Source organism: Hypanus sabinus, chromosome 10 (genome assembly GCF_030144855.1).
Source record: "Hypanus sabinus isolate sHypSab1 chromosome 10, sHypSab1.hap1, whole genome shotgun sequence".
Classification (NCBI taxonomy): Eukaryota; Metazoa; Chordata; class Chondrichthyes; order Myliobatiformes; family Dasyatidae; genus Hypanus; species Hypanus sabinus.
The window spans coordinates 105,986,553-105,999,527 of record NC_082715.1 but is presented as its reverse complement, the minus strand read 5'-3'; the positions used below and the strand labels follow the sequence as shown (position 1 = coordinate 105,999,527).

The 12,975-nt window shown below is 40.4% G+C and overlaps 1 protein-coding gene across 2 annotated transcripts in view; it reads left to right on the top strand.

Annotated features, from left to right (window-relative positions):
- The window catches only part of map3k5 (mitogen-activated protein kinase kinase kinase 5), a 183,495-nt gene that overhangs the window by 35,679 nt on the left and 134,841 nt on the right, over positions 1–12,975 (top strand). For both annotated transcript variants that reach the window (XM_059982504.1, XM_059982506.1), the window contains exons 2-4: positions 4,892–5,031; positions 8,095–8,118; positions 12,156–12,349. In XM_059982504.1, coding sequence (XP_059838487.1) covers positions 4,892–5,031; positions 8,095–8,118; positions 12,156–12,349 — 358 coding nt within the window. The remainder of the gene's footprint in view (positions 1–4,891; positions 5,032–8,094; positions 8,119–12,155; positions 12,350–12,975) is intronic.

Sequence of the window (12,975 nt, the reverse complement as noted above, 5' to 3'; positions counted from 1 at the left end):
CGGCATGGACTAGAAGGGCCGAGATGGCCTGTTTCCGTGCTGTAGTTGTTATACGGTTAGATATGGTTATATTGGACATGCCAAATTTCTTTAGCTCCCAAAGCAGAGAGAGGTATTGGTAGGCACTATTGGCCCTGGCATCTTTGTGGTTGGACCCGGGCAGGCTATTGGTGACGTTCACTCCTAGGAACTGAAGCTGTCAAACATCTTAACCTCAGCATGTTGACTGAAGCATGTGTGCCACCCCTTCCTGAAGTTAATGACTAGCTCTTCTGTTTTGTTGACGTTGTTGTCATTACACCACGTTACTGAGCTCCCTATCTCCTTCCTGAAGTCTGACTCATTGTTATTTGCGATATCATGGCATCATCTGCAAACTTGCAAATGGAGTTAGAGCAGCATCTGGTCATGCAGTCATTACTGTTCAGGGACTGAGGATGCAACCTTGTGAAGCGAAGTTCTTATATAGGATTAGGTGTATACACAGTGGCCACTGAGTGTATGTTTGTGGTCTTCTGCTGCTGTAGCCCATCCTCTTCAATGTGTCATGCATTCACAGCTACACTACTGTGGTAATACATGGTTATTTGAGTCACTTTCGCTTTCTTGTCAGCTTGAACCAGTCTTCTGGCTGCTCTCCTTCGCCCACTTCCATTAATAAGGTGTTTTCGCCCACAGGACTGCAGCTCACTGTATGTTTCTTTTTATTGCACCACTCTCTGTAAACTCTAGGAACTGTTGTGCATGAAAATCCCAGGAGGTGAGCAGTTTCTGAGAAACTGTATTTTAACTCTGCCTGGCATCAGCAATTATTCCACAGACACCATCACTGGATCATGTTCCTTCCCCATCTTGATATTTGAACTGAACAACAGCAACAACACGACGGTTGGCTGATTACATATTTGCATTAACAAACAGGTGTACAGGCGTACCTGATAGAGAGGGTACAGAGTACAGTCGTACCAGATAGAGAGGGTGCCGAGTACAGGCGTACCTGATAGAGAGGGTACCGAGTATAGATGGGTACACATGGCCCCTGTTTTTTGAACGTTCGCTTTACAACAGCTCACTGTTACGAAAGACCTGTATTAGTACCTGTTTTCGCTAACCAAAGAGGATTTTTGCTTCTACAAAAAAAAGGACGCCCACTTTATATGTGTGCTTACCCCGAGAAAAGGCTGATTTATACTTGTGCACACAGGCTACACTGCAGCCTAGGCCGTGGCCCTGATTTTCACTTCTGCGTCTCTCTACACCGTAGCGAGCATGTGTTGGTGTGCGCCAAGACACTAGTTGGAGGTGGGGTTTCTATGCCACTGTGTTGAGTTTCTTTGTGAGAGACATGGACGAGGAAATGCATTTCAAACATTTTCTCATGTCGGCAGGTAGATTTGACTATTTGGTTCATCTATTTCGCATCGGTGTACAGACATGGCGGAGAAAAAGCAACCGGAAATGCGTAGGAGGAAACGCGATGCTACCAAGCGGACCAATCACAGTTGTCACTGCTGCTATGCGCGAGTTACTTTTTTGGGGAAGTGCACGTCACCCTACGGCATAGACGCGATGCACAAGTATAAATCAGCCTAAAGACTATCATGACCGTGAAGCCTTGTGCGGGCAGTTGTTTGCGCATGTGTGTAGGCGTGTACGTCCCAATTATTTTTTTTCTCCAAATTGATTTTGGCTCGCTGTCTTCCCGATTCTGATAAGTAAAACTACACCGTACGTACAATATTTCTACTTTATATATGCCATGTATTTATCATATCATATTCCTGCTTTTACTATATGTTCATGTTATTTTAGGTTTTATGTGTTATTTGGTAGGTTATCTTTTGGGTCTGGGAAAGCTCAAAAATTTTTCCTGTACAAATTAATGATAATTGTTTCTTTGCTTTACGCCATTTCGGCCTACAAGCAGTTTCATAGGAATGCTCTACATTCGGATAGCAGGGGAAACCTGTACTTCTTTGTTGGCATGGTCAAGATGGAGCAAAGGGCTTATTTCTGTTCTATATGACCATGGACATGATGGGGCAAAGGATCTATCTCTGTTCCATATGAACATGTGATGTAAATATGAAAACTTCGGAGCCTGGGGCTGATTTGTGAGGAGCCCCTAATTTTCAATGCAGGATCCCAGACACCCTCTGTATTCAAGATTCAAAGTTCGAAGAAAATTTCTTGTCCAAATACTGTATGTCAGTGTATACAACCCTGAGATTCATTTTCTTGCCAGCATACTCAGTAAATCCAAAATCCATGATAGGATCTATGAAAGGCTGCACTTAATAGGGCTGACGAACAACCTCCATGCAAAAGAGAACAAACTCTGCAAATACAAAGTAAATAAATATCGAGAACATCGGATGAAGAGACCCGGAAGGTTCAAGATTGTTTAATCTCATTTCCAGTACACAAGTGTAAAGGAGAACACCAATGGACCGCAATAAAACAAAGAACACACTAAAAAACATTATAAATGTAAATACTTGAGTTAACTTGTATACAGAAATTGATTTTCTATCCATAAAGTGATGCTAGGCACAGATGTGTCTACATAAGGTGACTCTGACAGGAAATGATAAAGTAGTGGTGGTTGGGGGTGTGGTGAGGTGGATTAGTGGGTGGAGGTGTTAATCAGCCTTACTGCTCGGGGAAAGTAACTGTTGAGTCTGGTGTGGATACTACGCCATCTCTCCCTGATGGGAGTGAGACAAACAGTCCATAAGCAGGGTGGGCAGGATCCTTCATGATGTTACTGGGCCTTCTTCAGCACCTTTCCGTATATCAGACCTTGATGGTGGGTCGACAGTTGCCAGTGATGTGTTGGGTCATTTTGACTACTCGTTGTAAGGCCTTTCTGTCCGGCGCAATGCAGTTTCTGTACCAGTGACACAGTATGTTAGGACGCTCATCGGTGGAAGGTTGTGCATAGTCCAGCTCTCTTCAGCCTCCTCAGAAAGTGGTGAGCTTTCTTGAGAGGTCTTGTGTAATGTGCACTCCCAGGAGTTGGAAACTGATCGCGGTTTCCACGGCTGTGCTGCTGATATAAAGAGGGGTGTGAGTGGTGCGAGTTCTCCTGAAGTTGATAACCAGCTCCTTTGTCTTGTTGACATTGAGGAAGGGGTTATTAGCTCGGCACCAGGCCTTGAGTTCTTCTAACTCCTATGTGTAGGCCGTCTCATCATTGTTGGTGATGAGCCCCACCGCTGTTGTGTTGTCAGCAAACTGGACAGTGTGATTTCTTGGGTGTTTGGCCATACAGTCACATGTGAGCAGAGTGTACAACAATGGTCTCAGCACACAACCCAGGGAGCACCCATGTAAGGGATGATGGGAAGAGAGGAGGCACATTCCTCGAGGTCTGTGTCTTCTCTGTTTGTGGCTGCTCTTTGAACATCTGCAGGTTAGCCGGTTCAAGACAGTCCTGGAGCGTAGAGGTTGCCTAATTGGGGCATACAGTGATGGCCCTTGATTTGTTTCTCCATTGTCGATAAGGGTCAGTGTGCTGGGATTAACATTATGGAGATGTGACCAGAAGAGGCCAAGATGAAAGCTTTGGATAGCTTTGTAAGACAAGTACTGGAAGATACTGGAAGTCTGGAGCAACATGCTTGCACGCATGCACACACAGCTGGAGGAGCTCAGCAGAGCAGGCAACATCTGTGGGGGGAGGAAAATGTACAGTTGACATTTCAGACTGAGAACCTTCATCAGGAATGTTCATTTCCCTCCACAGATGCTGACTGACCTGCTGAGTTCCTCCGGCATTTTGTGTGTATTGAGCCAGATGAACTCTGTCATCTTCAGACTCTAGATAGGCACAACTTGCAGGAACGATAGAACAACGTTTGAATTAGAAAGGTGCTCAGCATTTAATTATCTTTCAAAACAGTAATGACTGCTGAATATATTCCCAGACATCCCATTTAACTGGAAACTTAGAGGATCCTGATAAAGTGTGCATGGGAAAAGCACAGGGTGTTGAGAGGATTTTCAGAGTATCAGTAATAAAGATTGCTGGAGATGGCATTCTTATTTTGGGTTTCTGAAGTAACTATTTTATGGGATATTAAACTAGAATCCTTAGTTGCCTCTAATCTAAAGCAGGGATCTGTAGGATGCAGCTCAAAAGTTAATTAGGGTTATTTTTTATCTGCTTTGTTTAATTAGTTAATTATGTTCCTGGATTAATAAAATGGTTTATTTCTCCACTGTTCTATCTTTTTGCTTGTTGTTGTTTAACTATTTCCTGTGTAGGGTGAGCACGGTACGTGTTAGAACTGACTTCTAGGCTGCGTCTGATTATCCAACATAGCCAAATATTTTAACGCTTTATACTTGCCTAGTTGGAGAGCTTGCTTGAAGCCCTCTTTAAAAACAACAAGTTCATCAGGAATTATTGGTATTTTGCACTGAACAGTGATGAGTCTTCAATGCATTCAACCAAACGGACAAGTTGGAGGTATTTGAAGCCCTGAATCTGTTCTATATTTTGTGCAATTGTATATTTTTCCCCCATGTGTAACTACTGGTTTTATTTGTGGTGATGAGAGCTGGTAATTGACCAGTGCTGAGTCCCATGAGAACAAAAAAAAAACAAGATAATGTGTGAAATTAAAGCTATCTTTACGCTAAGTCAGAAAGAGGCTTTTGGACAACTGGATGAAAAAAAATTCATGGTAAGACTAATTTTCTACTGTTGATGATGGTGGCTTTAGAGAGTCTTGTTTTCAGAGTGCTTGCAATGGTGCAGAATAATTCTTCAAATGGGTTCTGGATGGGCAGCGATGAATTGGAGCTCAGCCCATTTCCTGTTCAATGCATTAATTTCTAAACTGTAGTTCATCAGACATTATTGAATTTGTCTTTTGTTTTGCAGATATCGCTGTGGTGGAGATGAGCGATGCTTTCCGTCAGCCTTCTCTCTTCTATCATCTCGGAGTGCGAGAGAGTTTCAGCATGGCAAATAATATCATTTTATATTGCGATACCAATTCCGATACACTTCAGTCACTGCAGGTAAAGCCAAGTGGCATATACTCATAGTTTTAAGTGCTCTTTCTTGTGGATAATAAGCTACAAATTGGAATCTTGTGAGTGCATAATAAGCCAGTGTTCAGTTTTGATTACCTATCAAAATAGTAGAAAAATTTAAAGTGAAGTGAAAGAGCTGAAAATTTTTAAAACCTTCTAGTATTAATAAAAACAAAAAAGATTGCTTGAGTCATTTTTACATCCTGTAAAATTATATTTTAATAGATACTTTTTACGTTTGTTACCATTGAGGGATATTATTGCATCCTAACATACCTAGCAACAAGGTGTTAAAGTTACTGTACCTTGTAATGTAACAAGTGATTAATTAGATGCATATTGGACCTAGAGCCTCCTTGTCTGATGTAACTGCTGTTGTAAATCTGAGGCTTCATAAGGTTTTCTTTGGACTACATCTGGAGAATTGTGAGCAGCTGTGGGCCCATATCTAAGAAAGCATGTGCTAGCATTGGAGAGGGAACAGAAAGGTCCCAGAAATGAAAGGGTTAACTTATGAGGAAGTTTGGTGTCTCTGGGCTTACACCCCCTGGAGTTTAGCAGAATGTGGGGATATCTCATTGAAACCTATTGACTATTGAAAACCCTAGACAGAGTGGAGGGTGAAAGGATGTTTCCAGTAGTGGGAAAGTTTAGGTCCGGAATAGAATAGAATGATGCCCCCTTGGAGCACAGATTAGGAGGAATTTCTTTAGCCAGAGGGTGGTGTATCTGTGGGATTCATTGCCATGGATGTGGAGGCTAAGTTTTTGGGACATATTTAAAATGGAAGTTGATAGGTTTGTGATTAGTAAATGTGTCAAGGATTATGGGGGCTAGATAGGAAATTGGGGTTGAGGGGGAAAATAAGCGTGATGGGCTGAATGGTCCAATTCTGCCCCTATATCTTGTGCTTTTACAAAGTGCTGTACAATTAAGAACCAGTTATTTTGCAATGTAGTTGCTGAACTTATCAGTAAAAAAACTTGCAAGAAGGCTGAGAGGATTGTGACTATGAGAGGAAATGCAGTGCTAATCAGTTACTATGGTTACTGAGTGTCTTGTTTAACAGGTAGGATTCTGTTCTGATGAATGGATTATATATCCAAATATAACCTCTGATTAATTATAAACTGTATATTGCTCCTTTAGACAACCACATAACAAAGGATGTAAGTAATGAAGGATGTAAGTAATGAAGTAATTCAATTCACTAATAATGCATTGGCTTGCTTACAATAGGCAATTCAATTGAACTTTACAGTAACTTCATTATGCCTGGGGGTGAGCATTTTCTGGGGCTGGAAAAGGAATTTATAAGAGAAAATATACAGAGAAGATTTTGGAATATATATTTGGCTAGTTGGTCTTGATTAAGAGAAAAAGGTTGTATTTTGGGTATATACTATCCTACCTGGTAAACAAGACCCTTAATAACAATAGTCACTGATTAGCGCTGTATTTCCTGCATTTATTGGTTCTGTTCAGCAGTGTTAGCTGTGTAAATAGTATACAAACATGAACTAGGTTTACGAGAAGATACTGTACAAGTGTGCTTCACCATTTGGAATGGTTATAACAGATCTGCTTTCTTATCTATCCACGGTAATCTTTCACCCGCCGGACTTGTTAATTCTACTTTAAAAATATTCACTGTTGAAAATCATGCTTCTGCTATCTTTGCCATCCGAGGATTCACAGACCTTTGAGAGGAAGAAAAATGCATCTCCCTCATTCATTTAACTGGGTGACTCATTATTCTATGTTCTTTCAAAGTACATTTATTATCAAAATATGTATTCAATATACAACCTTGAGACATCTACAATACAAGAAACTCAAAAGAAGCCATTTTAAAAAGTGCAGCAAACATAAGAGGAAACATTCTCAGAACATCCACCCTGTCACGGTCCTTCAGGACAAACTGCCTGATATCCAGCATGTACACCATTACTTTGCTGGGATAAGTAATCCACAGTGGAAACTGTGGACGAGCAGGAGCAGACATGCAGGGAAGCCCCTCAAGGAAATGTGCTCTAGTAGATGAAAACTAAATATCAGTATTAAAACACATCTCAAATGTGCTCAAAATCAGCAGCTACATTCATAATGTGAGTGAAAGGAAATCCCTTAACCTTCCATCTCATGAGTCCAGGCTGATTTGAACCCATGTTCTGCCATGAAAGACCAGTTTCTCAAGCACTTTTAAAGGCACTGTGCTTAGGTTCGATTTTCCTTTCATATTATTGAGCAGATGAGTCACCAGCATCAGGAAGGTGATGAATTTACAGCAAGATGTAAACAAGTTGGTGTCAGGTGCAAGACTGGTGGAAGCTGGAACTTAATATGGAGAAATATGAGGTGATGAGTTTTTGCAGGAAAAATAAGGAATGGACAATAGAAAATATAGAAAAATGTTCAAATGCTCACACAACCAGTATAACATATTTTTGATAAGAAATAGACAAAATGTCATGGTAAAATGTCATTAAAAACAAGAAAGAACCTGACATTAAAATTTCTTTCCTTGGAAAACTCGAGGTGCATGAGATCCAGTTGCTTACTTTCTGCAGGGTAGACTTTGTTGGCATTGCAGGCCAATGTGCACACAATGCCTGAGACACTGTAGGTCTCCCACTTGTTCTGATAAACCTCCAGAATCAACGCATGGATCCCCATCTAACATTTTAACTGAAAGATGGTGTCCAGCTAGAACCTTACTGAAGTCTTGGAACTGTTTGAAATGGAAAGGTTTTAATTCAGAGCAAGATTATTAACAACTAAAGTAAATCAGCAATTTTTCTTCATTATAGGAAATTTTTAAAATCTAATCCTATGTTTCAAAAATGCAACATTAAATACCTAATAGGCCATTGGGCTCTCTAACTGAAGTCTTGCAACAGACTGATTGGGTTAATCATATTATTACAACAGCAGCAGCCTTACTGTGTAAGAATCAGAGTTTTAAATATTTTGTGTGATTTCTAGAAATGTATTATTTGAAAAAGTTTTATGGTAATGTCAGCTAATTTGTCTTTGTCCCTTTTGCAGGAAATAATATGCCAGAAGAAAAACGTAAGTGCAAACATGGCTTTTCTCAATTAAATAGCTGATAGTGCATCCTTTAACTCTGGTATTTCATACTATTTCTGTGTACTGGTTGTAGTGAAATTAGGAGTTTACTCTGTTTAATGTTCAATAAGATTTTTTTTTAAGAGTTTCAAAAAGTCATTACAGGAATATTCATAAATAAAGCTTAAAAAGGGAAAGTTTAAAAATTATGTAATCCACAGGAAATGAGTAAGAGCCTAACTGAAAAATGGTGAATTAGATCCGAGTCGAGTATTTCCAATTGAAAGTTAAAAATGAATGTGCTAGAGTTTTGTCTTTATTGCTGTGGTGCTGAGCATCACCTGGACTGAATGCAGAGATCCAAACATTCTGAGGGTAAAGGTAAATGATGTAAATTATCAGATGTCAAGTCAGAACAAGTTTAACATTTTACTCTGAAAATCAAAATTAAAAAGTTCTAGAAGTTGGAAATGTGCAAGGTAGTGCTGATAAGTGGGACTCTGCGTGTAGCTCCAATGGGAATTATCAAATATTGTGGTTTAGGATTACTACTGCTGAAATCAACATACCGAGCCATGGGTACTTCAGTAAGCAACATAATTTTAAGATTAAAATCGTCTTTCTGGTAGCAGTGTACAGTCCACCACTGACTAACATCAGGCAGGCACCGGAGGAGAGGAGCACCATGATCAGCAGACACAAACAGTGCACTCTGATTCCTTCCCTATCATTTCAACCAGGCCAGCCTGACAAAGTCTCTGAGTAACTGCCACCAACAGATCACCTGTGGAACCTGTTGACCACTGTTATACCACCGTCAAAAGTACTTACCTTGGTATCCCATGCCCACACTTCGGCATGTCTGATCGCTTTCCTGTACTGCTACAACCCGCGTGCAGGCAGAGAATAAAGACTGTAGCACCATTGAGGACCAAGGGGGTGTGGTCAAGGGAGGTGGAGGAATGTTTACAGGGTGCTTTGAGTTGGTGGACCGGTCTATATTCCGGGATTCATCTTCAAATCTGAATGAATACACTACGGTGTCATTGACCTCACTGAATATGTGCCTTCAGTACATACTGGATGTATCCAAACCAAAACTTGTGGATGAACCAGGATATTTGTAGTCTGCTGAGGGCTAGATCTGTGGCATTCAAGACCAGTGATCCCGATTTATACAAGAAGTCCGGGTAAGACATATGGAAGGATATTTTAAGTGCGATAAACAACTCCAATTGAAGTTAGAGACCGAATTGGGTGCATGCCAACTCTGGCAGGGTTTCCAGGCCTTTACTTCCTGCAAGATCAAACCTAATGTCATGAATGGCTATGATTCTTCTCCCAGTTTAGCTCGACCCCTTTTATACATGCTTTGAAAAGGTAAATAAAACTACGCCTTTGAGAATGTTGACAGCTTCCGCAGACCCTGTGATTCTGTCTCGACATCAGAACATCTTACAGGAAGGTGAACCCTCGCTAGGCATCAGGCCCTGATGATGTACCTGGTTGGACTCTGAAAACCTGTGCCAACCTACTGGCGGGAGTGTTCACGGACATTTTCGATTTTTCACTGTCGCAGCTGGAGGCTCCCACCTGCTTCAAAATGGCAGCAATCATACCAGTGCCCAAGGTGTGCCCAAGAGGTGTGATGGAGTACTTTGAGAGGTTGGTCATGGCTAGAATCAACTCCTGCCTAAGCAAGGACCTGCTGAGTAACATTTTCTCTTATATTTTTTAAACCATTTCAGAATGGTGACCTTTCGTCAGATTTTCTTCCCTCTCAATGAGCAAAGGTAGAATCTAATACACTTGGTGAGCATAGAGTCATGAAGTTCAAAGTAAATTTATTGTCGAAGTGCCTCTACAGTGTGTCTCCATATACAAATTGAGAATCATTTTCTTGCGGGCATTCACAGTAAATACAAGAAATGCAATAGAATCAATGAAGGACCGCCCCCAATAGGATAGACAGCAACCAGCGTGCAAAAGACAACAAACTGTGCAAGTACAAAACAAGAAGAATGAATGAATGAATGAATGAGTAAGTGAGTGAGTGAGTAAGTGAGTTATGAAGTCCTTGAAAGTGCGTCCATTGGTTGTGGGAACAGTTCAGTGATGGGGCAAGTAAAGTTGTGTGAGCATAGTCATAAGTGTAAAATGAGTAGAGCAGGGGAGTTGTACAGCATCAAAACAAGCCTTTTGACCCAACTTGTCCTGCCAACCTTCTTTATGCCATGGATCCCTACCATTCACTGAAGGGTCTATGGACCTCAGTTTGGGAACCCCCGGTCTAAACCTTTACTATCCTTGTACCTTGCACCTGAAGCTATCCTTGTCAAAAACCTTGAGGGAGCAGTGAAGTTTCCAGGTTAATTTAGAAACAACAAATGAGGTAAATCTCTGTGGTATTGTGATCCTATCCAATATGACTTGATCCTTATGTCATCATTCAGTGAGGAAAATAAATAACCAAAAGAGCATTTCGGAGTTGGGAAACCTAACTCCTGTTATTGATTCAGTAACATCTATTTTCTGTTGAAAGGACGGTGACTTGAAACATTAGCTTTCCACAAGAGCTCATTGACTTGCTGAGCATTTCAAGGTTTTCCTGTTTGAATTTTGAAATTTAATTTCATTTAAAGCTTCTTTACAAAACATGCTCTTCTGACTCTCAATGGTACTTTTAAACTAAGGAATGGACAAACTTTTCTGCCCTTCTGTTTCAACAAATTACTGCTTTTAAACTAAAGATGATATAAATTGACAACATGTATGGATTGCAGTTTCAAATCCAGTTCAAAGTTCTTCATACATCAGGAGATTTTTTAAAAACCTAGAAGTCAAAATGCACCACCACTGTGGCTATTCTGCTGTATTTGCAGGGTTTATTTGGCTCCTTTGCTTTCCTGAAAGAGATTTGTACAAGGTTTTATACATAACAATACTGCCAGCGCTTCAAGAAATTGATTGTAAATTAGTTTGAGACATCTTGAGGTCATGAAATGTATGAAATAAATTAGAATCTTTTATTTTTATTCTTTTCCTAATCCTGGAAGATAATTACACAAGATATCTAGTGTTCATTATGCCTACATGGACTGCTCAGTTGAGCAAAGGGAATCTACTATAGGCAAATTTGAGAAGATATTTTTTGGGGAGTTGCACTAAGCCATTGGAATGTACTGTCAATGAGGTCTCAAGCAATTCATTGCTGCACCGGCACTAGTCACTTCCTCTATATTTGACTCATCTAATCAGATTGGCATTGGCTATTTATTCTCCACAGATCCTGCCTGAATTGCTGAGTTCCTCCAGCATTTTGTGCGTTGCTCAAGTTTTTCAGCATCTGCAGAACCTCTTGCGTTGTTGCATACATATGGCTCCTTTTAATATTACTTCAAGAAATTAATCATTGTAAAGCTAAATTATAGAAATTGTTAATTTGAGGCTGTTAGCCTCACTGTATTCCCTTATACTTTCAAGTACTTTGGAATAAATCCAGCATGTAGGTTGAATAAAAAATTATGTAAATAAAGATAATTGTGAACTTGTTGCTTGGCATACAAATACATACTTTAAAATATTCCTCTGATGTCCCACATTATCCAGAATCTGCATTTAGTATCAGCCAAACATAATGAGGCAGCGTGTTGAATTTCAGTTTTATTCATAACCACAAACTAACTGACATTGACTTTTGCTACTGATTGATGCTTGTGTACATCATACAGTATCTAACTTGGCAAGCCCACTGAGACTTCCTTGGTGATTCTGTTTAACAATGCAGTGGATTGGTAACTTAAAAGGAAGTCCAGCCAGTAATTTCCACAAAACATTATCATCTCTCCAATGAGGAGGAGAGATGCAGTGATGTGAAATCGCAAGGCTCGCTTTTCGGTAGTGAAGTTTTACAGTATGTAGATATATTGATTGAACACAAAGGAAATGAATGAGACTTGGGGGGGGGGGGGATAAATGCTGAAAATGCAGTAAAATAATAGAAAATATGTTGCTGACATGGTACATGCCTTTTGTTCCAGGCTTCGTGTGGGAACTACAGCTTTATTCCATACATGGTGACACCACACAACAAGGTTTACTGCTGTGAGAGCAGCTACATGAAGGGCTTGAGTGAGCTCATGCAGCCAAATTTTGAATTGTTGCTTGGGCCAATCTGCATGCCACTAGTGGATCGCTTTGTTCAGTTGCTGAAGGTTGCACACGTCAGCTCCTGGTAGGTGTTTCTTTACACAAAGATCATGTTTCTGCACACACAAAATAAAGTTTCCTCAAACAACCCTCGGTGTTTGCCACTTCTGTTTTCAGAAATTTTGCTGAAAAGGAAATGCTCACGTGTTGATTCACTTTCCTCAGTGTGATTATCCAGTGCCAATGCTTTCCACATTTGCCCTAATGAAGTAACAACAGGTGACTGAGGAAAACTTGCTGAGCTGGAATTACAATAGACTTGGTGATAGTCTTGGTCCTGATTTGTCTCTTTCCTTTACTAGTTTGCAATTATTGTCAGTCTAAAGGCAGAGTGGAGGATGGCCTAATGCAGCTTCTGTTTCAACCCCTTCCTACTATTTAAAGTAACTGCCTACTCAGAACTGGTAGATTGCTTAATTAAAGTTTGGTTTTCTTGGAAAATCAAAAGCTGTGGTGAACGGAAGTTGCTGAAGGAGCAGGAGCTCATTTCCATTTTCCGTCACTTTCTCTCAGGGAAAAAAACACTCATAATCCCTTTAGTGTTTTTTTAGATCTCCTCGCCCATCTTACAGCATTCCTTTGCCACCCATTGTCTTTGACTTTATTGTGCACGTTAAAGCCCAGGCCAATCGTTCCATGTCTTGTGCTAGA